This window comes from Garra rufa, chromosome 12 (assembly GCF_049309525.1).
Source record: "Garra rufa chromosome 12, GarRuf1.0, whole genome shotgun sequence".
NCBI classification, from domain to species: Eukaryota; Metazoa; Chordata; class Actinopteri; order Cypriniformes; family Cyprinidae; genus Garra; species Garra rufa.
The window spans coordinates 44,595,840-44,623,329 of NC_133372.1; the positions used below are offsets into that span (position 1 = coordinate 44,595,840).

The 27,490-nt window shown below is 40.5% G+C and overlaps 2 protein-coding genes across 2 annotated transcripts in view; one reads left to right on the plus strand and one right to left on the minus strand.

Moving 5' to 3' along the window:
* LOC141347629 (cadherin-22-like) overlaps nt 1–15,495 on the plus strand; it is a 16,142-nt gene extending 647 nt beyond the window's left edge. The window contains exons 2-3 of the mRNA XM_073852615.1: nt 310–474; nt 15,224–15,495. Coding sequence (XP_073708716.1) covers nt 310–474; nt 15,224–15,495 — 437 coding nt within the window. The remainder of the gene's footprint in view (nt 1–309; nt 475–15,223) is intronic.
* A 5,233-nt stretch (nt 15,496–20,728) lies between these two features.
* LOC141347630 (cadherin-7-like) overlaps nt 20,729–27,490 on the minus strand; it is a 56,860-nt gene continuing 50,098 nt past the window's right edge. Inside the window, exons 4-9 of the mRNA XM_073852616.1 lie at nt 25,270–25,379; nt 25,090–25,164; nt 23,872–23,943; nt 22,033–22,063; nt 21,745–21,840; nt 20,729–20,760 (exon numbers count right to left, since the gene is read on the minus strand). Coding sequence (XP_073708717.1) covers nt 20,729–20,760; nt 21,745–21,840; nt 22,033–22,063; nt 23,872–23,943; nt 25,090–25,164; nt 25,270–25,379 — 416 coding nt within the window. The remainder of the gene's footprint in view (nt 20,761–21,744; nt 21,841–22,032; nt 22,064–23,871; nt 23,944–25,089; nt 25,165–25,269; nt 25,380–27,490) is intronic.

The window sequence follows — 27,490 nt, forward strand, 5'->3', positions numbered from 1 at the left end:
TGGTGAAATGCTCACCTACAAGTTTAATGTATTATTTCAAATGAGTCTAATAAGTTCTCTGTATTTATATTCATAATAGAGAGCTAATTGGTCACAATGGCAGAAGGAAAGAAGGAACATGTATAAGAGGTTTTTTTTTTCTAGGCAGCACATAAATTGCATAATTGCATAATAGTTTCTTTGAATTGCAGTTAATTTTAAAAGCATAAGAAGAACTGTCAGTGGTTTGAGACATGTAATGCTGCTCGTGTGACCTTTAAGCACCCGTCAATCCACATCTCTCTCTCTTGTTTTGTTGGTCTTCAGGAGTGATCCGGACGGCCGTTGCGGATCTCGATCGCGAGACACAGGACCGCTATGAGCTGGTTGTCAAGGCAACAGATATGGCAGGCCAAATGGGTGGCCTCTCCGGTTCCACCACAGTGACCATAGTGATCACGGATGTTAATGACAACCCTCCACGCTTCCCTCAGAGTGAGTGTGCTTTATGGCAGACCATGCCGTCACACACGTCCTTTACCTGAACGCTGTCAACAGAACAGCCGTCTGTCACATTCTTGAGCATGTTCTCACCAAAATGGCACTGGAAAATTTAAAATTGTGATTTCTAAGACATAAAGGTTAATACATGGGTAGAATAAGGTCTCATTTGTTAACACAATGCTAAGACTTATTCAGCTTGTTGCTGTTTTCTAATTTGTGTGATTTTAGTAATATTTAGTATTTTAGCACTATTATAGCATTTATTCATATTTTTAATTAGCTTTTGTTTTTGTTTTTTCAATGTTCATTTTAATTTTAGGTTACTTTTGGGAAATTTTGCTATTTGCTTTTGTCTTTTTTCTTTAATTCATTTAATTTTTATTGATTCTAATTTGTGTTATTTTAGTGTTATATATTATTGTAAAATTTTTATGAGATATTTTTTCATTTTAATTTTAGTTATTGTTTGTGTTTTGGTCATTTATTTTTATTATTATGTAGTTATTTACATTTCAGTTTATTTATTATATTAAAAAATAATAATGAATGAGGATAATTTTTGCGCTTTTGTCATTTTTTAAATTTTATTATTATTATTTATTTTTCTTTAATTTCTTTAATTTTTAAGTTGTTTTTATTAATTCTAATTTGTGTTATTTTAATGTTATGTATATACTATTGTAACATTTTTATATTATATATTTTTTTAATTTTAGTTTTTGTAATTATATATATACTTCAACTTTTAATTATATATTAAAGTTAGTTATTTTTTGTGCTTGTGTCATTTATTTGTATTATTATTATTTCATTATTTATTTACAATTTGGTTTATTTATTATATATATTAAAAATATATATATAATTTTCATTTTTTATTATTTTTTTTCTGTTTATTTTTTTATTTTTCTATTTTTATTTATTTTTTTTGTTTGTTTTTTATATACCCCTATAGCATTTATTAATGTTCTGAATTCCTTTTATATTTTCAGTTTTCATTTCGTTTAAGTTTTGCTGATGGTATAAACGCAGCTTGTGCAAAATGGCACTGGAAAATTTAAAATTGTGATTTCCAAGCCATAAAGGTTAGTACATGGGTAAAATAAGGTCTCATTTGTTAACACAATGCAATAGTTCAGACTTATTGTCAAAAACTTAATCATCTTGTTGCTGTTTTCTAATTTGTGTGATTTTAGTAGTATTTAGTATTTTAGTATTATAATAGCATTTATTCATATTTTAAATTAGCTTTTTTTATTATTTTAATTTTAGGTTACTTTTGGGAAATTTTGCTATTTGCTTTTGTCTTTTTTCTTTAATTTAATTAATTTTTAAGTTGTTTTTATTGATTCTAATTTGTGTTATTTTAGTTTTATGTACATATTATAATATAATATATTTCTTCATTTTAATTGTAGTTGTGTTTTAGTGATTTAGTAATTAAGAAATTAAAAATATATCAAATACATAAAACAATACAAATCTAAAATTACAAGATTAAATTTGACATATTTTAGGTATAAAGTCGAAATTATGAGAATAAAATAGAAATGTTTCAAGAATAAAGTCGAAATCTTTTGAGGATGAAGTCAAAATTACAATAATTAATTCGTAGCAGTATAGGCTATACTCGTAAAATATTATAACTTTAATTTCTATTATTTAAATTCTCTAAATATTTCGACTTTATTTTTGTAATATTTCAACTTTATTCTCAGAATTTTTAGACTTTATTTTCGCAGTGTTTCTGCTTTTTTCTCATAATATTTCAACTTTATTCTCGTAATTTTCTTCTTGAAATATTCTTGCATAATCTTAGATTTTCTCTTTTTTATGTGGCACAAAAATGCTGTTGTATATTTTAGCTTTATTTTAATCAATGGAAACTATTTTTACATTTTTAGCTCTAGTTAACATTGTATTTCCTCACCAAATGGGCTTAGAAATATAAAAAGTATGATTTCCAGGTCTATAAAACAACATAAAGGTTAATTAAAGGGATAACACTTTACAATAATGTCTCATTTGTTAACATTAGTTAATGCAATAGCTCAGTTTCAGCAATGATAATATTTTGAAAGCATGTATTGATCTTTGTTAATGCTAGCAAAAATTTAATTGTTCATGTTATTTCACAGTGCATTAACTATTAAAAACAACTTTAGATTTTTCAGAATGTAATGTGAATGTTGAAATGCTCATTGACTAAGATTAATAAATGCTTTAGAAGTGTTTATTGTTCAAGTTAACAAATGAAACCTTACTGAAAAGAGTAACCTTAAATTCTTTTTTGTTAAAAAATAATATTTTAAGAGCATAAATGCCAGTTTGCCTTTAAAATCTGTTGCACGCATTATGTGAAAAAATAGAGCTCTCCCTGTGCAACTGAGGAGGCAACCTTGATCAAATTCTTGTAATTATTAATATTTTTAATTATTTGTTGTGCTCAATAGACTTTAAATTCCAGATATAAAGTATGTACATTTGGCATTGAGGTTTTGTAATGCTGGAACAGCACAGCTCTGTTTGCTTTGGCTCACATTGAGGCGACTAATGCGGTGGAATCATTGAGCAGCTCCAGCTATAAACTAATAAAGCATAGAATTTGAAAGAATGCGGCACAAGCCAGGGACTACTTGAAAATCTAAACACTTTGGCCCAAACTAATAGAGTTTTGTATTACAGAAGTGACACAAGCAGGCTGTGAGACAAATGTTGCTATTTGCATTTGCAGTTGAGCATTCATCTGCTTTTATAGTGTCTTCTATAGAGAAAAAGGTGGTTAATTGGTTGATATTTGTGTTTTTCCAGTCTCATTTGGATGCTTGAATGTTACATCCAATACTCATGCCCTTTATTGATAGGACTATAAGTCTGATGTCAATGTTTATGTTGTTTTAAAGAAATAGTTTACCCAAAAATCACAGTTTGCTGACAGTGCAAACTGTGGTCTGATGGCAGCTGTGTCCAACGTGATACGTCTTGGCCTGCTGTACATGAGACCTTTACAGTGGTGGCTCAAAACCAAGGGATTTTCCCCGAGGGGAAATCCGCTTCGCACAATCAAGGTCACGCGGCGATGCCTACGTGCCTTAGACATGTGGAAGAAACCTTGGTTCTTGTCTCAGGGCCCGGTGCTGGGAACTCCTTGTCCCCTTGAACAAGCTGGCGCACCAGATCCTTGTGTGGTCCCAGGACAAACACCTTTCACTGAAAGCAGTTCACATTCTTGGGCATCTCAATTGGGGAGCAGACATCCTGTCGAAGCAGGGGCTGAGGCCCGGGGAATGGAGACTTCACCCAGAAGTAGTGAATCAGATCTGGGAAGTCTTTGGTCAGGCCGAGGTGGACTTATTTGTGACTCAGGAGACATCGCAATGTCCCCTTTGGTACTCTCTGACTCATCCAGCTCCACTGGGGCTGGATGCCATGGTACAGACGTGGCCGAGGCTACGTCTGTACGCCTTTCCCCCGATTGCTCTGCTCCCAGGAGTTCTGGAGAGAGTTCGCCGGGACGGGGTCAGTCTACTATTAGTAGCCCCGTACTGGCCAGGTCGAGTATGGTTCTTGGACCTATTGGCCCTTCTGGACGGCCCTCCATGGAGGATCCCCGTCAGGATGGACCTTCTCTCACAGCCGGGGGGTACCATCCTTCACCCCCGCCCGGAGATGTGGAAGCTGTGGGTGTAGCCCCTGAGGGGGCACAACTCATAGCTTCTGGTCTCTCAACCGAGGTTGTTGAGACCATCCTCCAATCCAGAGCTCCCTCAACGAGGAAGATGTATGCTTATAGGTGGAGGCTCTTCACAGCTTGGTGTAGAGATCCCCAGTTAGAGCCTGTTAACTGCCCGGTTGGTATAGTTCTGGAGGTCTTACAGGCCCGTTTCTCCACGGGAATTTCCCACTCCACCCCTCTTGTTGGCCTCTCAGTGGGTAAGAATCCCCTAGTCATACGTTTCCTCCGCGGTTTGCTGAAGCTGAGGCCTGCAGTACGACCTCGTTTCCCTACCTGGGACCTGGACTTTGCGCCCGGTATGGCCAAAGCCTTCTTCTACCCTAGAGCAGGGTATGTTCCCAAGGTCCCAACCACTATACCTCAGCCAGTCGTGCTTCAGGCCTTCTATCCTGCTCCGTTCACGGAACCTGAACATCGGAAGCTTAATTGCATGTGCCCAGTCCGTGCACTGGACGCCTATGTCCACAGAGCTGCCCTGTGGCATAGGACAGACCAGCTGTTGGTATGTTACGGTAAACCCAAGAGGATTGTGGATGCCATCTGCTCCGTCTACGAGTCCTCTGGCCTCCCCGCGCCGCTGGGAGCCAAGGCTCACTCTACCCGAGCAATGGCTGCTTCCCAAGCTCTTCTCTCGTTTGTCCCTCTTCAGGACATCTGTAACGCAGCGGGATGGTCCACGCCCCTCACTTTCGTTCGTTTCTATGAACTTGACCTCAGCGCCACCCCTGGCACCTCGGTTCTTCTGCCCTAGTCAAGTGGCAGGGACTTGGAATCCTGGAGGCGTGGGCATCTCGTTCCCCAAAGCGTTTGTGACGCAGCTCGAGTTCCCGGAAGGGGAACGTCTCAGGTTACGTATGTAATCCTGGTTCCCTGAGGGAATGAGACGCTGCGTCTCGTTACCAGTCTTCCGGCATCCCTGCGAGCGCTCGCTTCATGCTTCGAAGCTGAGGCCGTGGCCGGCGCAATTGCAACTTTGTATCTCATATTTCTTGCAATTGTGGGTAAATTTGTGACTTTTTTCTCAGACGTGTATATATTTATATATATATATATATATATATATATATATATATTATTATTATTATTAAAAATAATTATTTTTTCTCTGAGAAAATTTTGCAAGTTTGTATCACACAATTCTGTCTTAATTTCTCATAATTGCGACTTTGTATCTCATGTTCCTGGCTCGTATGTATATCTAATATATAGAGTGGTGTAAAAAAGTGTTGGCCCCTTTCCTGATTTTTTATTTTTTGCATGTTTGTCACACTTTAATGTTTCAGATCATCAACCTGATGATAGAGTTTAAATTTATATTTAAATTTTCAGGATTCTTTGACGTATAGAAAGCTAGAAAAAACAGCTTAAATTTAAAATAGAAATCTTCTGTAACACTAAATGTCTTTTCTTGTCAGTCTTGTCTTTGCTCTAAACTTGATCAATAAATGAATAAAGTTTATATCTTGGAATTCTGACTAAATGTAATCATAACAAAACTATTTAGAATTTTATGCACTCACAATGTCTGATTATACTGAGTTATAAAATATTATGTACCATGCAATTACATTGTCAATGGATATGTATTATGTGTATTATTATTTTCAGGCATCACTCCAGACAGATATTATGCTATAGTCAGCTCGTGTGTGTGTTTGACTCATATATTGTATCGGAGGCCAGCGCTGTGCTGTGACTCTGAATAGAGCGACTGTAATACACATCACAGGCTCAGACAAATAAAAAGCACTTTGTCTCATTGGTCACATCAGAGCAGACCGCATGGCCAATGCTTTAATACATTTCATATCTGGAAGCAAAACCCTCTGTGTGTGTGTGTGTGTGTGTGTGTGTGTGTGTGTGTGTGTGTGTGTGTGTGTGTGTGTGTGTTTGCAGCCACACCGTATAAAGAGCACTGAAACACATAGGGGTATTATTTTCCCTTTTCTGCTGTTCTTCCGTTCTCCCTTTCCATTTCCTCCAGAGGAAAAGCAGCATTAGCTTTATTACAGCAAAGAGACTCGCTGTAATACTGTCTCACATGCCCTGATGTCTGTTTTTCTCTATATTTCGATGACTCCCTCCTCTTTTTTCCCCTTTCTCATTCTCCACAAAAGCCTCATTTATGCCAGTTTTGCTCTAGCATCTAATTCATTAAGCTCCTTTTTGTATTGTGGGCCAAGCTGAAATCTTTATACTCCGTTATGACACATACTGCACTCTAGCATATTGCCTACATTACATATATTATAGACTGTACATTATGTAAGGCCAGGATGCTCATTAAAGCCAGGTTTGACATTGTGTTTTGTTGCTGTTGAAGCAGCTTCAAATTAAATAGCGCAGCAGTCGACTTCTGGATGTAAACAGACCATTCATTTTCTCCGTAGAGAAATCGATTCTTAATGATTATGTAGAAATCTTGCTAGATGGATGCACAGTAGCTGAGGTTGAGAGATGAGATATGAGCTTCTGTGGTAAACAGAAGTCAGTCTGATTTGAAGATTATTTTAAGAAACGTGTGTCTGTGAATCATTCATTTCAATTAATCAGTTCAGAATGATTTATTTGAGTCATTGCTCAATACCGTTTAGTGGCTTTTGGCATTTTTTAAAATGATTTAATATAAAATATATGCACACTGTTCAAAAGTTTGAGATCAGGAAGGTATTTTTTAATTTAAAAATGTGCATTAAATCGATTATAAGTGACATTTATACTGTTACAAAAGATTTCTATTTCAAATAAATGTTATTTGGGATTTTTTATTTGTTAAAGAATTCTGAAAAAATAAAATAAATCACGTTTTTCACAAAAATATAAAGCAGCACAACTGTTTTTAACAGTGATAAAAATTCTGAAAAGTTTCTTAAGCAGAAAATCAGCATATTAGAATGATTTCTGAAAATTCATGTGACACTGAATAATGCTGAAAATTCAGCTTTGATCAGACAAATAAATTACATTATACAATATATTCACATAGAAAACAGTTATATTAAATTGCAATAATATTTCACAATTTTACGGATTTTACTGTATTTGTAATCAAATAAATGCAGCCTTGAAGTGCAAAATTGTTATATGTGACCCTTGACCACAAAACGTCTCAGGTTACGTATGTAACCCTGGTTCCCTGAGGGAACGAGACACTGCGTCATCAACGCTCTGGGGAATGCCATTGGCGAACCCGGCTCTGAATCAGTCTGCAACCAATAGGATGACGGGAGTGACGTCACCAACGTGATGACGTCATACGACCAGGAAGTATATAAGCACGTGCGTTTCAAACCGGCTTCAGCTTCCAGGAATGAAGCGATGCGCGGTAGGAATGCGGGAATTATGGCCCATGACGCAGTGTCTCGTTCCCTCAGGGAACCAGGGTTACATACGTAACCTGAGACGTTCCCTTTCGGGAACTCTACACTGCGTCATCAACGCTCTGGGGAACGATATGCCCACGTCTCCAGAATTCCAAATTCCTACCCAGTGGTGTTTGTCTGGGAAGAAAAAAGGGGAAGCGCTGCTTCTGGTGGATCAAGCCAGGAAAAAGCTCTCTGCCTGGGGTTACCAGGGCAAGAGAGGCAGTACACCTCTGTCCGGGGGACCAGCCCGGAATCAGAGGGCAGTGCTCGTTGATACTTACCTGCAGGAGCACTGATGGTTCTCCGCCTGGGAAACTGCCAGGACAGGAGAAGTATTACACCTCCGTCCGGGAATAGTGCCGGAGCGAGAGGGAAGTGGCATATACCTCGGCCCTCGGGCTCGCGAGGAAAGTGGTCGCTCTGTCTGGGGACACCAGCAAAAGAGGGACCAGAAGAACTCCGCCTGGAAAACTGCCAGGACGTGAGTGGGATGACATCTCTGCCTGGGGAGCACCCAGCGCAAGAGGGAACATAACAAGTACCTCGGCCCTCAGGCACTCGAGGAAAGTAGTCCAAACTCTGTCTGGGGAAAGGCCAGCACGAGAGGGACTAAATTAGCTCCGCCTGGAAAACTGCCAGGACGCGAGCGGGATTACATCTCTGCCTGGGAGTACCCAGCGAAGAGGGATATGATCCGCCTCGGCCCTCGGGCTCACGAGAAAGGTGTCTACTTCAGTCTGGGGACCAGCCAGACGTAGAGGGACAGGTAGCGTCTGGGGAGTATGCCAGAACGCTAGGTTGCTTCGCCTGGGAAGAGTGCCAGGACGCAAGCGGGATTACATCTCTGCCTGGGACGTACCCAGCGAAGAGGGATTGAGTAAACCTCGGCTCTTGAGCCCACGAGGTTAGGTCATACACCCTAGTCTGGTCACCAGCCAGAGAGGGGTCCTCCTTGGCCCTCGGGCACACAAGGAGAGGGCAATCCTTTGTCGGGGCGCACCCGGATCAAGAGGGATGCAATTAGTGCCTGGAAACTCTGGCCAGAGCACGGGAAATAGCTCCGCCTGGAAACAGCCAGGACGCGAGTAGAATTACATCTCTGCCTGGGGAGTGCCCAGCGCAAGAGGAATCATAGCAAGAACCTCGGCCCTCAGGCGCTCGAGGAAAGTAGTCCAAACTCTGTCTGGGGAACAGCCAGCACGAGAGGGACTGAATTAGCTCCGCCTGGAAAACTGCCAGGACGCGAGTGGGATTACATCTCTGCCTGGGAGTACCAGCGAAGAGGGATATGATCTGCCTCGGCCCTCGGGCTCACGAGGAGAGTGTCTACCTCAGTCTGGGGACCAGCCAGACGTAGAGGGACAGGTAGCGTCTGGGGAGTATGCCAGGACGCTTGGTTGCTTCGCCTGGGAAATTTGCCAGGACGCAAGCGGAATAACATCTCTGCCTGGGGAGCACCCAGCGAAGAGGGAGAGTTATCCACCTCGGCCCTCAGGCCCCGAGGTGATAGGCCTCCGTCTGGTGACCAGCCAGACTAAGAAGCATCCTCGGCCCTCAGGCACACGAGGAAGGGTAATCCCTTTGTCGGGGCGCACCCGGACAACAGGGACCCGAGAAGTGTCTGGAAACTCTGGCCAGAACACTAAATTGACTCCGCCTGGAAAACTGCCAGGACGCGAGTGGGATTACATCTCTGCCTGGGGAGCACCCAGCGCAAGAGGGAACATCTACCTCGGCCCTCGGGCTCACGAGGGATAGCGCCTTCGCTGTCAGCTCAGGACAGCCGAGCTTGTAGCTCTTAGGTCTAGTTCATAGAACTTTACAAAGGTCAAAGGGGTGGACCAACCCGCCGCACTGCAGATGTCCTGGATGGGGACACCTGCTAGCAGAGCTTTGGAGGCAGCCATGCCTCGAGTTGAGTGAGCCTTGACGCCCATCGGTGATGGGAGGCCAGAGGACTCATAAGCAGTAGTTATTGCATCTACAATCCATCTACTGATAGTATGCTTAGTTGCCGGGAGCCCCCTCTTAGGGGGACCGTAACAAACTAGCAATTGCTCTGACTTTCGCCACAGGGCAGCTCTGTGGACGTATGTGTCCAGTGCTCGCACTGGACACATGCAGTTATACTTCCGATGGTCGTTCTCCACGAATGGAGGAGGATAAAAGGCCTGTAGGGTGACTGGCTGTGGTACTGCTGTTGGAACCTTCGGTATGTACCCTGGTCTAGGGTAGAGGAACGCTTTGGCCAAACCGGGCGCAAAGTCGATATATGAAGGGGCCACAGAGAGGGCCTGAAGGTCTCCTACTCTCCTCAGAGAAGTAAGAGCCAACAGCAGCGCCGTCTTAATTGTAAGGAAGCGATCTGAAATCTCCTCAATGGGCTCGAATGGAGGCCGAGAGAGGGCTTCAAGGACCACAGCGAGATCCCAAGAAGGAGTTCTGGGTACCACCCGAGGCCTTATCCTGAGTGCACCACGAAGGAAACGTATGACCAAGGGGTTCTTGCCCACTGACATGCCACCGAGAGGGGTGTGGAAGGCCGATAATGCCGCCACGTAAACCTTCAGGGTGGAGTGGGCTAGCCCTATGGAGAGGCGAGACTGCAAGAACTCCAGCACTGTACCAACCGGGCAGTGGACTGGGTCTGCGTGTCGCTCTTCACACCATGAAGTGAAAAGCTTCCACTTAAGGCCATAAAGTTTCCTTGTAGAGGGAGCTCTAGAGTGAAGGATGGTCTCCACAACCTCGGCTGGGAGACCACTGTCTATGAGGTGTGCCCCCTCAGAGGCCACACCCATAGTTTCCACTTCTCTGGGTGGGGGTGGCAAATTGCGCCCCCAGCCTGAGAAAGAAGGTCCTTCCTGACCGGAATCTCCCACGGAGAGCCGTCGAGGAGGGAAATGATGTCCGAGAACCATACTCGGGCCGGCCAGTACGGGGCTACTAGTAGTAGACTGACTCCGTACCGGCGCACTCTTTCTAGAACTCCTGGGAGCAGAGCGATCGGGGGGAAAGCGTACAGACGAAGCCTCGGCCAGGTCTGTACCATAGCGTCCAGCCCCAGTGGAGCTGGAGGCGTTAGAGAGTACCAAAGGGGACATTGCGAAGTCTCTTGAGTCGCAAAGAGGTCCACTTGAGCTTGGCCAAACACTCTCCATATCTGCTTCACCACCTCGGGGTGAAGTTTCCACTCCCCGGGCCTCGGCCCCTGCCTCGACAGGATGTCTGCTCCAATGTTCAAATGCCCAGGGATATGAACTGCACTCAGTGAGAGGAGTTTCCCTTGGGACCACAGGAGGATATGGTACGCCAGCTTGAATAAGGGGCGTGAACGCACACCTCCTTGGTGGTTGATGTAATATACTACCGCTGTGTTGTCGGTGCGAACTAACACATGACGGTTTCTCAGGTCTGGGAGGAAATGCCTCAAGGCCTTGAACACTGCTAACATCTCTAGGCAATTGATGTGCCACAAGAGATGGTGACCGGTCCATAGGCCGGAGGCCGAGCGGCCACTCATGACCGCTCCCCACCCGGTGAGGGATGCATCTGTCTCTAGCGTGACGCGGCGACAAGGAGCTCCCAAGACCGGGCCCTGAGATAGGAACCAAGGTTTCTTCCACATGTCTAAGGCACGAAGGCAACGCCGCGTGACCTTGATCTTGCGGAACGGATTTCCCCTCGGGGAGAATCCCTTGGTCTTGAGCCACCACTGCAGTGGCCTCATATGCAGCAGGCCAAAAGGTATTACGTTGGCTGCAGCTGCCATGAGACCTAACAGTACTTGAAACTGTTTGACAGTGAGTGACAGGCCTAGCTTGACCGCATTGACTGCAGTAAGGATCGACTCGATCCGAGCAGGAGACATTCGTGCCTGCATCGTGGTCGAATCCCATGCCACACCTAGATAAGTGGTTCTCTGTAAAGGAGACAGCACACTTTTCTTGGCGTTGAGCCTCAACCCCAGCTTTTTCATATGAGCGAGAACAACATCTCGATGCTGAGCCGCTAACTGTTCCGAGCTGGCTAGGATAAGCCAGTCGTCTATGTAGTTGAGTATGCGGATGCCCTGGAGTCGCAACGGAGCCAGCGCAGCATCCACACACTTCGTGAAAGTGCGGGGTGAGAGTGCTAGGCCGAAAGGAAGAACTCGATATTGGTAAGCTTCGCCCCTGAAAGCGAACCTGAGAAACTTCCTGTGTTGAGGAAGGATGGAGATATGGAAATATGCATCTTTGAGATCTATCGTGACAAACCAGTCCTCGGACCTGATTTGAGACACGACCTGCTTGACAGTAAGCATTCTGAACTTCAGCTTCATAACTGAGCGGTTCAGTAGCCTGAGATCTAAGATGGGCCTCAGCCCTCCATCCTTCTTGGGAACAATGAAGTACCGGCTGTAGAACCCGGATTCTCTGTGCTGAGGAGGGACCACCTCGATGGCTCCCTTCCTTAGAAGAGAATTTACTTCTTGTTCCATGACCAGAACCTGCTCTGGGCCTACCAGGGTAGGAAATACTCCGCTGAACTGAGGCGGAGGAGCGCCGAACTGGATTTGATAACCTTTCTCTACCGTACGAAGAACCCATGAAGATACATTTGGCAGTAGTTTCCACGCTGCTAGAAAATGTACTAAGGGAACCAGCCTCTCGAGACTGGCCTCTGGTAGAGTTTGAGGAACTAATTCGGTGGCCTGTAACAGCTGACTGGCAAGCGACACCTGAACTAATTGCTCTGAGGACCCCCGTAGGGGTGACAAACTTGCTGAGTCCGCTACGAAATCGGGCGGAAACCCCAGCAGGGGTTTGCGGGAGACAGCCGCGCCCTGAAACACTGGCAGGGTTAGCTGACTGGTCTCCTGAGGGCCCCGAGGGAGAGTGGGTACCATAAAATGTGGAAGACCCGCTTCTCCCCCGAGAGGGGCTGCCCTCAATGGCCCTGAGACACAAAAGTCAGGGCCGCTTAGCCGAGGACCTCTTTGACTGCAGGACGACCCTCAGGTCCGGCCTGGCCTTAGAGGCCCTCGACTTCGAGCGTGACTTGCCCTGCCCCCTAGATCTATCTGGCGGGGCACGAGCGGCCACGCTAGCTTTTTGGGTCTGGCGGTGTGAGGAGCTGGTACGCGGCTGGGGCTGCTCCCGTCCGGCAGCCCCAGAATAGACACGGCGAGGGAGGTACTGTTGGAAGGCCGCACTTTGTTTGCGGGCCTCCTGGTATCTGCTGACGACGGCCTCGACCGAGTCGCCAAACAGACCAGGAGACTTGAGTGGGGCGTCCAGCAGAAGGGCCCTGTCCTTCTCCTTCATGTCGGACAGGGACAACCATAGGTGTCTCTCCGCGACCACCAGGGCTGCCATAGACCGCCCAACAGCGCGGGCGGTCTCCTTGGTGGCACGGAGAGCTAGATCTGCTGTTCGCCTCAACTCAGAAACATTGACCTCCCTGCCTTCATCTAGGTCTTTAAGCAGGTCAGCCTGGTACGCCTGCAACACAGACATTGTGTGCAAGCATGAACCGGCCTGACCTGCTGCCGCGTACCCCTTGCCCAGCAAGCTGGAAGTTAGTTTTAAAGGCTTGGTGGGCAAGGTTGGAGCCTTCAAAGATGATGCCGCTGCGGGCGACAGATAGCTCGCAAGCGTCTGCTCAACCCTGGGCATCATCTTATAGCCGCACTCCTCTACCCCCCCAACGTTACCGTAGTAACCGGAGGAAGGGGTGAAGACGCGGGCTGAGAAGGGTTTTTCCCATGATCTCGACAGCTCACTGTGGAGATCAGGGAAAAACGGAAGGCTCCTTCCTGGAGGTGGCTTGTGTGTCCGCAGAAAGCGCTCATCTAGCTTGCTTTCATGCGGCTCATTTTGACTGTGCTCGGCGGGCCAGCTGATGTTGAGCCTGGCTACCGCACGAGTCACCACCTCCAAGAGCTCCTCAAACTGCGGGGATTTTACTGGCGGTTGGATGAGGTCAACACTCTCTACGTCAACCTCCTCGGAGGAAGACAAGAGTAGTGTTGAGACCTCCTCTCGGGGGGAAGAAACCGCAGTGCGGGCTTCCACATCCAAGAGGAGATCAACCGATCCGCCGGGTGAGGAAGGAGATAGGGGATCACCCGTCTCCATACCCTCCAGCAGATCGAGCTGCGAACCCCACGAGTGCAGCTGCCGCTCCGCCTCAGCGGAAGCGGGGCCAGACCCGCGAGGAACGCTGGTGAAGGCTCCCTCCTCGAAGAGAGCCTTCCGGGAACGAAGCACCCGCAGTGGAAGGCGCTCACACTGCGGACAGCCAGCCCCCTCGAGGGCTGACTGAGCATGCTCCGCTCCCATGCAGAGAACACACAGACTGTGTGTATCCCCACCAACGATGAATCGCTGGCAAGGAGGAACACACCGTCTGTGTGACTGCTGCACCGCCATAACAAATTTCTTTCCCCTTTTTGACATTGCTCAAAATAAAGTTGTGCAAACTGGCACAGAAAAACAGCAATGCAAATAACCAGACAAACAGACCAACATAGAGCGCTTCGCTGAATGACAAAAGCTGAAGCCGGTTTGAAACGCACGTGCTTATATACTTCCTGGTCGTATGACGTCATCACGTTGGTGACGTCACTCCCGTCATCCTATTGGTTGCAGACTGATTCAGAGCCGGGTTCGCCAATGGCATTCCCCAGAGCGTTGATGACGCAGTGTAGAGTTCCCGAAAGGGAACCAGTCATAAGGGTCAAATTCTTGAAATTAATTTGATTCTTGAAATAATATAATAGATAAATATGTTTTTCGTTGATGTATGGTTTGTTAGGATAGGACAATATTTGGCCAAGACACAACTACACTCTTAAAAATAAAGGTACTTCAGGATGCCATAGAAGAGCCTTTTTTATCTAAATGGTTCCATAAAGAACCTTAAACATCTGAAGAACCTTTTTGTTTCACAAAAGGTTCTTTATGGCAAAAGAAGGTTCTTCAGATTATAAAAAAGGTAATAAAGATACGGTTCTTTAAAGAACCTTTGACTGAATGGTTCTTTGTGGAACCAAAAATGGGTCTTCTATGGCATCGCTTGAAGAACCTTTTAGAGTGTATTTGAAAATCTAAAATCTAAGGGTGCAAAAAAATGTATATATTGAGAAAATCACCTTTAAAGTTGTCCAAATTAAGTGCTTAGCAATGCATATTACTAATCAGAAATTAAATTTTGAGATATTTACAGTGGGAAATATACAAAATATCTTCATGGAACATGATCTTTAATTAATATCCTAGTGATTTTTGGCATAAAAAGAAAAACAAATGGTAATTTTGACCCATACAATGCATTTTTGGCTATTTTTGGCTGTTTTGTGGTGCAGGGTCACATATTGGTTCATATAAAATAATTTTTTCCCCTTTCATTCATCAAGTGAAAAATCACCCCTTTTAAGACATTTGCACCAAAAAACACATACCGAGAAACTGAATGTTTCATATTATCTATATATTTATTATTTATATATTCTATATATTTCAAATTTAAATATCATCAAAAGGATTTTTTCTTTTGCTGTATTCCCCAGCCCTAACATGCATGCATTCTCACCAAAGTGTGTCAACATGAATGGAAACCATCATGAAAGTAACGTCCTCTCTTTCCCTCACAGAGATGTATCAGTTTTCGGTCTCAGAGGGCGCGGCTGTCGGGACGTCGATCGGCCGGGTGATCGCGACAGATGCGGACATGGGCGAGAATACGGATATGAGTTACCTGATCAAAGACGAGGAAGGTGGAGAGCTGTTCAGAGTCTCCACTGACGGAGACACACAAGAGGCCATCATTACCATCAAAAAGGTAGATGGAAGATGCCTCGGCCGTGCCATTTCACGCTCTGAAGGTCGTCCTGCCCTTCACATGTGGCTGTGTTGTGTATTTTGATGTTAGCTAGTGATTTTTAACATCAAGTGGTGATTCAACACAGTACCAGACAGTATTGGGGGTAACGCATTATAAGTAATAATATTACTTTTTCCAAGTAACTAGTAAAGTAACGCATTACTTTTTAATTGACAAGAAAATATCTGAGTTACTTTTTCAAATAAGTGACACTAGTTACCTTTCCCCCCCATTTATTGATTAAAAGCTCTCCTGTCCACATGTTGAGAGAAATTGCGAGTGAGATGTTACTTTAGATCTAGAATAAATGTGAACATGCATTAATTCATCTCACTCACTAAATAACAGATACAGTATTCCTCAAAATGAATAAAAACAGTGAAATTCAACGCAAACCTGTTATAATTAAATGTTAAATAATACAAAAATCCTTTATGTATTTAATCCCATTTTATTAACCGATGTCTTTGCTGCCGACCTTCGATGATCCAATTCATCCATACTAATAAGCAAAAATTACTCAAGATAATCTAACATTTGTTTTCCTTTTTTTTTAATTGCTGAAGAGTTGATATTTTTTCTTCTGCGGTCTACTGTACAGTCGTCAATTTACTTTTCTCTGAGCCCGAGGCTTTTGGTGTGAAAAGGCTTTTACATTTGCCAAAAATAGAACTTTTTATGGTAACACTTTACAATAAGGTTGTATGAATTAGCATTAGTTAATGCATTAGTTAACATGAACTAAGCATGAACAACAACTCTGTTCAGCATTAGTTAATCTTAGTTAACGTTAACTTGCACGTATATTACAGTTTTTCTCAATTGCTTAAACACATTTCTTGAAATTGTGCCTCTTATTTGCGAAACTCTAAACACAAATCCACAACTTCTAACTCAATTCCCCAAACTTCCTATATTGAGGTCAAAATGAAGCTCTCCACTCAAAACAACTCAATCTTGCTGAAAAACCAAACTTTTCTCTCAGACATGACACACAAATCCTCAAAAAAACACACACTACAACACAGTTTTACACACTGATGAGATAAATTCAAAACAATACTACAAAAACAATAAAAATAAAAAACTTTTCACATGATAAACACAACAAATGTATGCATTTGCAAGTGTTTTATTTCTTAATTTACAGTAATGTACTGTAGAAAACAGAACAAAACAGCAAACAACAACAAAAATAATTATTCTGCCCAACATCCTGTGTTTGGTCTGGGACAGGCCAAAGAACCTCTTCAGCATCACAGGCTAAATTAGTCCTGGCCAGGCAGCAGGGGTCAAATCCTCTTGCATGCCTGATTCAACCCTGGCACCCATCAACTAAAATATATGAGACTGCTTGTCTTCTTTCCCTTGCCCTTCCTGTCTCTTCCATGTTGTCGTTGTCGTCATCATCCTACTCCTTCTTCTCCTCCTCTTCCTCTTTCACCTCCTACTCTTCCACTTCAAAATTACACATTACTATAGGTGGGATATTGATTGAAAAAGACTGAATAGGATTCAAAGTTACACTTGTACTAGTGGTCTGACAAAAAAAAAAATGCATTACAACGTCATTGTGAAGCAGAAAAGAAAAGGAAATATGGGCACAAAGGTGAAAATAAAAATAAGAAAGCCCACTGTCAGAATTTGTAACTCCTGTGTTGTCCTCTGTCTATATATGCTTTCCAATTGAAGGTTCATGAGATGTGCCTTTGAGCTTTTTCAGAGAACTGCTTTATCATTGGTTGATCTTTATTATCTTCATTAGTGAAAGTCAAGATTCACTTGAATAATTCATGGCAAATTGACAAAAAGTCTAATAGAAATGTGTAGAATATATGATTGACAGTTTATGACAACTAGATAAAATTTTTTGCATTTAGGTAATGACTTATACGATGAGCTAATGACTTGATGTTTTGAGGGGTGAGACTATTACACAGAGAACTATATAATACATTTTGAGCAACATGACAATAGCAACTGATAATGTAGGAAACCGCAGACAAATGTATATAATCAGTTGTATGAATGTGCCAAAGCAATCACAACTTGATCAAAAGAAAGAGAAGCTTTTTATGATGTGCACAAGAGACTAGATGATGTGGATGTTGAACAAGTAGTTTTGGCAGTTTCATTTCTGATCTGAGAAATGCACCAAAGTGACTGAGAAACACTGTAAGCTGACTTTGGCTCTTTTATCTCCATTGAAGATTCTGATTGGTGTGTGCTAAATTTTGACTCCTAGTGTTTCCACTTGGGTAATTGTGTGCTAATTGAGCTCAGACTTCGCAGACTTGAGTGAACAATATTGAATGCTTGTGCTTTCTAAATGACCACATGGTGTAAGCACTGAGAAATGTAGGGATTTGTGTGTAGAGTTTTGCAGTAACAGTTCACCAAATATAACTCATGTGTCAAAGCAGGGAATAGTGTTTAATGTTTAGGGAAATGGGTGTGCTTTTTGAGAAATGGCGTTATAGTTTTGAAATTTTAGTTCAAAAGACTGGTTATAGTGTTTTAGCAATTGAGAAAAACTGTAATGCGTTTATTCATGTTAACAGCTGAATTAATTAATGTTAGTTAATGCATCAGCTGCTATTTACACTAATGTAAATATGCACAGCAAGTCTACATTACCGAAAATTAAATAAAGCTGTTTACCATTATTGCTCATTAATAGCTCATGTTAACTAATGTTAATTACTTAAGCTGAATAGATGCGCGTAGGTCAACATAAACTTGGATTAACTAATGCTGAACAGAGTTGTTGTTAATGCTTAGTTCATGTTAACTAATGCATTAACTAATGCTAATTCATACAACCTTGTTGTAAAGTGTTACCCTTTTTATATTAAAAACAAACAAGCAAGCCCTGCCCAGATTTAAGAAGTAACGCAAAAGTATGACTATACGCATTACTTTCCATAAAAAGTATTGTAATGTAATGTAATTAGTTACTTTTTTAGGAAGTAACTCAATATTGTAATGCATTACTTTTAATTACTTTTAAAGTAACTTTCCCCAACACTGGTACCAGAAGTGTTTCACACACACACACACACACACACACACACACACACACACATACTGGTTTTTGTGGTTTAGCAGGACTTTGAGTGCCAAACCAGTTGTATGGTGGTTTAAGGGGACACACCTTTCCCAATGCCCTACAGAGATGATAAAACTATCAAAAATTTTGTTTTAGTCTGCAGATGAAGAATCTGGCTTAGACTTCCCTCTACACATAATTAAACAGATAATATGACAACCTGATATTTTGGTGGTACTTGGGGACAGCCACACCCCTCCTGAAATGTTCCCGCCCATTACATAATTGGGATTTGTAGGGTCCTACCGGTTTATAAGGACACTCATTTTACAATACACAAATCATGTCAATTCCCTGCATTACAGAGACCAATGTGTTTTACAGGGACTTGTACATACACAACACACAGACATGACGCTATGCTGCATTACCAAGACCAAGGTGAATAAAGAGTGCCGGATCATAAACACAATACACAACTGCACATCTTCCAACATTATAGGGACAGATGTGATTTACTGGCACATGCCAATACACAGCACACTAACATGACCCTCTGCTGCATTACCAAGACCATGGTGAATAAAGAGTGCCTGATCTTAATACATAACAGAACTAAGACGACAAAAAAGACCAGTGTCAATGTGTTTTAGAAGCAATTTAATTGCACCTTTAAATAACAAAAATGTTTTGTTTTTTTTCCCCCTTTCAGTCTTTAGCATGTTTTATAAGCATGGCATGCCATTTTAGGGAGAAAAGTGGCATTGACAAATTTCAAAACATGCGCACTTGCTGGCACTTAGTCATTGTGGCCAATTCATTGCTTCATTACAGCCGTAATTTCAGCATTTGACCAGCACACTCTTCGTCCTCTCCGTGGGTTTTCCACTTCATCTTCGCTGTCATTGTCTGTATAATAATAATAATAATAAAAAAACTTTAGTAAATTGTAACTAGCTTGTACTTACAGTGGAGATCAAAATTAGAGAATGAGCTATAGTTTCCTAAATGTCAAGGTCATCGCTTAGTCCTATTTGAAGTTATCCTAACAGGAGTAGAAGGGCAGTGTTTAAGTTTATTTTATTAACTGCATTATATAATATAATAATATTAGTATAACATACATACAGTACATACATACATACATACACACATACATATATATATATATATATATATATAAAATGACAAACCCTATTTAACTGGCAGCATTACTCTAATTTTTACTGCAAGAGAAATTATTCATTCCAAATCTGTGATTTCTTGAATACTGCATCTTTACAATGACAGTAATTCATTCAAGTCCCCCCAAAACCTCTCCTCTCACCTTCATGAGCATGTTGGGAGGATAGAGGAGAACTGGTCTAAACTTCACATAGTGATGAGTAAGTTTAGATTGGAAATATTATGTCATGTTCAGTGAAATGGCCAGAGCGGAGTCCTGATCTAAACCCAACTCAAAATCTCTAGAAAACCCTTAGCAAATAAAATATGGCTGAGAAACCCCCTACAGTTAAAAGAAGTGAACCAAGATCACACCAGTCCAATCTGAGAAACCAGTGATGTCCTGCTATGCAGATGTGCTCAAGTCACTCAAAACTCTAATTTTAGCTGTAATATTTCCTGCTACAGTGGTTACTGTTCCCTAATTTTGATCAGTGTTTTCCACAAAATATTTTTTCTATATATTTTTTTTTATATAGCTACAGCTAATGTTCCTTCAAATTGTAAGCAATAAAGATTAACAATATATCTTAGAACAAAAAAAATCAAGTATTTATAGATGGTCTCCAATTTTGATTCCACTGTACATTGATAGTAGTATTGTAATTTTAACCCTGGTACCTTGAGTAACAGAAGTTCTCTCAATGGGCATCTCCTGAACAGCTGCAAGAAATCAGTTAAATAATGATCAGGAAACTCAGAAGTCAAACAGAAAAAACATTACAAATAACACATTCAAAAGGATATTGCCTGCTAAACATTATTTTTTTTAACTTAAATTCAAACAATCATTTATCAGTTTTTGGCTTTAAAGAGAGTTCACCCAAAAATGAAAATTCATTTTCAATTCAAGTCATTAAGTAGTTGTACTTAGGTTGTTTCAAACCTGTAAGACATTTGCTCAACTTCAGAACACAACTGAAGATATTTATAATAAAAGCTGAAGGGTTCATGTCCCTCCATTGACAGCCAACACAACTACCATGTTCAAGGCCCAGAGAGCTAGTTCACGAGAGCACCACGACACATGAGTGCTGTGTTGACACGAGAGGACACGTTATCACAATAAAAGATGAAATATCTCTTTAACATGAAAATGAATATCAACTTATTGATACAGACTAGAAAGAAAATACTGACACATCCTTAATTTCAGTTATATTCTGATTAAAACGTTGCACTAAAATAGACAGTGGTTGCCATAATTTCACCAGCTAAAAATGCTTTTAAGTCAGTTATTTCTATATTTTGCTGTAGTGTGTCAGTTGGAAATATCAGTTTACATTTCCAAACATTCAATTTGCCATTAACTGTAATAATCCAGTGAGATTTTTGTTTTAACAAGGAGTCTGACAACAGCCAGTGCTCCACACAGAGATCCAGTCTGTCTGCAATGACATGAAGAAATGGAACAAACTGAGATAGGCTAAATCCAGAAGACTTCAAGAAACCTACCTGCAAAACCACAGTACTGTTAAACGTTTTAGGTGTTTAAAATTGTTTAAAAATGCTCTAAAATGAGGACGCTTGTCAAAAACGATGTCATGAATAGATTTTCTTTATCAATTAACTTCTATTAACTAAATTAAATCATCCATGATGACCATTCTTTGCATTTAAAGCAGCTTGTGCCTAGTTTTGCAGGTAAGTTTCTTAAAACCTTCTGGATTTAGCCCATCTCAGTTTGTTCTGTTTCTTCATGTCATTCCAGACAGACTGGATGATGATGATTTGATGAGATCTGTGTGGTGCAATGGTTGTTGTCCAACTGCTTGTGCTAACAAAAATCTCAATGGATTATTTCAATTAATGGTCAAATGAATGTCTGGAAAAGCAAACTGATATTTCCTACTGACACACTACAGCAAAAGACAGAAATAACTAACTTAAAAACATTTTTTTAGCTGGTGAAAATACAAGTGTTCCAATAATTATGGCCACAACTGTATTTTATAAATATATAAAATGTTTATAAATATGTATATATTGATATATAACATATATTGTTGGTGACATACCAGCACTACTAGAAGCACCTGCCGCTCCAGCCACAGAATCATCGGAATCACTTTCATCATGATCATTGTCACCGGAATCAGTCATATTGATCTTATCTTGAAGTAAAAATGAATTTTTAGAACATGAGAAACATGTACACCTGTACTGAGAAATCAAACAACATAACCACACCATTTATGAAACCTGACAAATTACACTACGTCCTACAGTGAACATAGAGTTTCTTTAAATGTCCCTATGAGTGTTAAAAGATCTACACTGTACTGCCTACTCTAGGATGGACATACCTTCAACTTCAATATCATCAAGTGATTTGCCCTGAAGATCAGGGGCCGTATGTATAAAACTTCTAAGAAATGCTCTTAAGAGTAGTCTTAAACTTTGACTTAAGTGTCAAAAAATTCTTAGTAAGAAGTAGGACTTTTTTAAGAGTAGGAGACTTTTATAAAGAATCTAAATCTCTTTCAGTGTATTTAAACAAATGCTTTGCATTGTAGAAAATTATCACAAATTATTATTAATGCTTTGAAATCCATGTCTCCTCATTTACAGTTGAAGCAATGATGTGAACAGCTCTAAGAACTCAAAGAAAGCCCACAAACTTAAAAGTTTCTTGTTTTGCAGCATGGTTTGACGGTCAGTTGGAAAGTCAATAAACTGCCGTTAAGTTGTGGCCAAGAGAGAGAAAAAAGTCTTACTGATTTTGTAAGCATATTGCATATTTGCTTGGAGTCAATTGTTTTACTTTTATTTTTTTGATAATAATGCAGTAAAATGTGTCATATTTTTTTGGCATTGCTGTCCTACAAAGAAATTATGAACACATGCAAAAACAAGAGAGGACCAACACAAAATTAATAACTGATGTTGTATTCAATGTCAATGGTGACCGTTTAGTGATTTTGTCACTAGATTTGTTGACGTCCTTCCCCCTTTTGAGACTTTGAGACTAAACCTTATCTAGATTACAACACTCTCCCACTGATATATTTATATTATATAGATCAGTGAACTCACCATTATGTCCTCATCGGCTACATTGTGTGACTGTTTTAACTACTTTCAATTGAAAGCAGTTAGCAACATTGATCAGTGTTTTTTCATATTTTGATGGTTTAAGTGAAATGTGAGGTCATTAAAACCCTCCACACATCACTTTTGGTCACTGATGTGTTTGGTGAGGTTAGTGTCACAATATTTAAGACCCTGCTTACTGTGTCATCACCAGTGCTTTGCTGCATTTTTTACAATCTTTCAAATTTTCCAGTGAAAATAAATAAACAAACAAACATATTATTGCAGCTAGAGCATTGATTTGTAGAGTGGATTAAGTTATTATGCTTATTACTTGGTCAATTACAAAAATAAATACATTAAAGAATGCCTGATGGTCACGACTGTATCATTTTATCAACTCCATATGACATATTGGAGTTATATGATGATATGTGTATTGTAAAGTGTGTGTTTCCTCCTTTTTGCTGCCATTGTGTTACTCCTAACTAGGTTAGGAGACCTCTCCAACTCTCTTAAATAATTTAGGAGCTGAGACCTAGTCTTAACACTTAAGAACTTTTATGAATCACTCTTTATCTTAAGTCCAGAAATAAGAATAAAATTACGTCACTCTTAGAATTTTGAAACACTTAAGACTAAAATTTGACTCTGAGAAGCTTTATACTTACGGGCCCAGGCAGACATCCCTTTTCCATGGCTAGGAGTAACTTAGATATTCTAGCAAGCTGAGTAGTGACTTCTGGCAGCCTGTAAAGTCACGGTGGACGCGGATGTTATGCCCTAAGAAATCGGCAACCTGATCTAGTTCATTATTCTTCAAGTTTAGGATTTGTGAGAGAGTAGCCATGTGCTTGCGTAAATGCTTGCTATTTTTATTCCTTTGAAACATGCAACCTATGTATTTAATTGAACTGCATTCTTTTTTCCAAAACAATGGGCAAAGACACTATAAGACAATATCAAAGACATTACAATTTTTTTTGCAAAAATGTAAAATATTTTTGGTTCATTATAAAACTATGGCAGATGAATTAGACTGTGGCAGGTTACCAGAATATAGGTAAACAATAGGAAACAGTGTAAATAATTCAACCAAAATATGTGAATACCTCCTCGACTGCTTCAGTGGGGGCACAAAAGCTCTGCTCCTCAGTTAAAACATGTTCTTTGGCAGGTGAGATCTGAAAACATAATTAAAGAAGCAAGGGTCATATGGAGATGTTTCTTACTATACCAAACTAACATTTCCTAAAATTATGCAATGCTCTTTATTACCTTCACCATATCCTTCTCAACACGGTCTTTATTCTCTAATTAAAATTGGTCCATCTCAGGAGTCACCTGAAATTAAAAGAAAAACAAACATTTTTTAAAGACAAAGGATTTGGAAATGGTCCGTTTCCAGTCCTTCAGTAGCAGCACAAATACTGGACTCCATTAACACTGAACACTTACAGTTTTTTACAGACGCTAGGACACATTTCTCAATACTTAGGTCACTTTTTCAAAACTCTTCACACAATTCTCCAAACCGACTTTCAGTTTGGCAAAGCAGTTCATTTCACATTCAAAATGCACTACATCTACCAAAATACTTTATTCAGGTCTCAAATAAACTCATTCTTCCAGAACACTAGAAAAGGTTGACAGCCAACAAACACACTTTGTCACCCACAAAACACTGAGCTAAAAAACACTAACAACACGTAGCATTACACAGTGTTTTCTTGTGTAAAACAAGGACACATCTGTTTATAATTGCAATATATATTGTTTATAACTGCAATATATGTTACTGGAATGAATTGATTTCAATTTCTGGCTGGGTCCACGTTTACATCACAATACAAACCTATTCAGCAGTTGTCTCCTTTTGTAACGAAATTGAAAGAGTAACACCTGTGTAGATGTTCATCTACAATGAGAATCAGCTGTGGCTGGTTAAACTGCATTTTTAGATTTGAAACATGTTTAAAATATTGCTGTTGAATTTTGCCGTCTTATTCAGTTTTGCATTGTGTTATTGTTTGAACATAAGTTTAACAGTTTTGAAAACAGTATGTAAGCACGTGCAAAATGTCCTGTACGTACAAAGATTTTTGGCAGTTGTTGTGTCTGAGTGAGAAAAGAATTCATGAAATTTGAGAGATGTACTTATTAAATGCATTTTGTGCCAAAACAATGATAATTGATCCTCAGTTTAGCCACATAGACTTCTGTTGTGCTCACTGTGTGAAGAGTTTTGCAAAAGTGACCCAAGTACTGAGAAATGTGCCCTCGCGTCTGTAAAAAACTGTAAATTGAAAGAAAAAAAAGAAAAACATTACCTTCTCTACATCTCGCACTTCAGACTGGGATAGATTGTTCAGTTCAAGAGTGGGTGGTTCAACCTCTTTAAGAGTCTATGAAACAAAATTGGACATTTGTATCATTGATTTAACAGCGTAGATCTCACAAACATGTCTTTGCTTCATATGATCATTCTCTTGCAGCACAACTGTATTTACCTCATCTAGTCCCACAGCAACCGCACCACAATCATTGGTGTCTGATGACAGCTGGGTCTTAGGAGTTATCTGATAATTAGAACACCACTTTACATACAGAAACACTTTCTCTATGAGATACAGAACAATATCAATCCAACAGAATGTGAGAAATATATCCAAGGAATAAATGCATAGACAATTGGTAATGTAATGAAATAATGATTTAAAATGACTTTAAAACCTTGCTTTTATTTTAACATGATAATGCACAAATAAAAGCACAATATTTATTTTTCAAATCAATATTTAAATATTACTCAGTGTAATGATGTCTTTTTCTGCACTACATGTGTGTTCATTACAGTACGTCAGTTTATGTGAAGCTTTACACCTGTGTTATGAGGACACCTGTTTTATGAGGACCATCAGGACATATTCTTGATATCTGACTGAAGAATCTCAGTGTGTTGTGTTAGTTTGACAAAAGCCTGGTTTATGAGGACACTAGTTATTACCGGGACAGAGGTAACTCAGTATCTCAGTAACAACTAGTTCAAGCATTTCTGTGCATAAGAGAGACTATGGTGCCATAGTGCTTGTGTTAGCTGTCCTGTAGGTGATTATGACTCACTCATCTGTGCACTTAAACAGAATTAATGTCTTATTCATTACATTTGTGTTCATTACAGTACTTCAGTTTGTGTGAAGCGTTACACCTGTGTTATAAGGACACCTGTTTTATGAGGACCATCATCACATATTCTTGATATCTGACTGAAGAATCTCAGTGTGTTGTGTTAGTTTGACAAAAGCCTGGTTTATGAGGACACTATTACCGGGACATAGGTAACTCAATATCTCAGTCTTCTCAGATAGCTTTAAAGGTTGGTCAGATACAGATTCTCATCTATCATCTAGTGCAGGTGTTGGGAACCTTGATCCTGGAGGTGTCCCTGCAGAGTTTAGCTCCAAAAAAATAATAAATATATAAATAATACCAACCTGTATCCTGAACACATTGATTAGCTGGTTCAGGTGTTTTTGATTAGGGTTGGAGCTAACACTGGCCCTCCAGGACCAACGTTTCCCACCCCTGATCTTGCGAATAGATAATATGCAATCTTGGAGAAAGCAAATAAAAAATAATGTGGCATACAAATATTATAAAGTTACTTTTATATATAGTTTTAATATTACTTAATGAAAGCCAATTGGAATCAAGGGGACTTACTTTTCACCAATTTAGAGAACTACCGAGTATTCAATATCATATTGACCACAGTGAGATGTAAAAAATCCCAATATTTCATATGGATGGAGCCCATTGTTTGGGTAATAACTAGTGTCCTCATAAACCAGGCTTTTGTCAAACTAACACAACACACTGAGATTCTTCAGTCAGATATCAAGAATATGTGATGATGGTCCTCATTAAACAGGTGTCCTCATAACACAGGTGTAAAGCTTCACACAAACTGACGTACTGTAATGAACACACATGTAATGAATAAGACATTAATTCTGTTTAAGTGCACAGATGAGTGAGTCATAATCACCTACAGGACAGCTAACACAAGCACTATGGCACCATAGTCTCTCTTATGCACAGAAATGCTTGAACTAGTTATTACTGAGATACTGAGTTACCTCTGTCCCGGTAATAACTAGTGTCCTCATAAACCAGGCTTTTGTCAAACTAACACAACACACTGAGATTCTTCAGTCAGATATCAAGAATATGTCCTGATGGTCCTCATAAAACAGGTGTCCTCATAACACAGGTGTAAAGCTTCACACAAACTGACGTACTGTAATGAACACACATGTAATGAATAAGACATTAATTCTGTTTAAGTGCACAGATGAGTGAGTCATAATCACCTACAGGACAGCTAACACAAGCACTATGGCACCATAGTCTCTCTTATGCACAGAAATGCTTGAACTAGTTATTACTGAGATACTGAGTTACCTCTGTCCCGGTAATAACTAGTGTCCTCATAAACCAGGCTTTTGTCAAACTAACACAACACACTGAGATTCTTCAGTCAGATATCAAGAATATGTGATGATGGTCCTCATAACACAGGTGTCCTCATAACACAGGTGTAAAGCTTCACACAAACTGGCGTAATGTAATGAATACACGTAATGTTATATGTAAAAAGTCATTAATTTTACAATGGGTGACAATTAATACTTCAACCTTTAATTATTAAATAATTATTTATTGTATTAT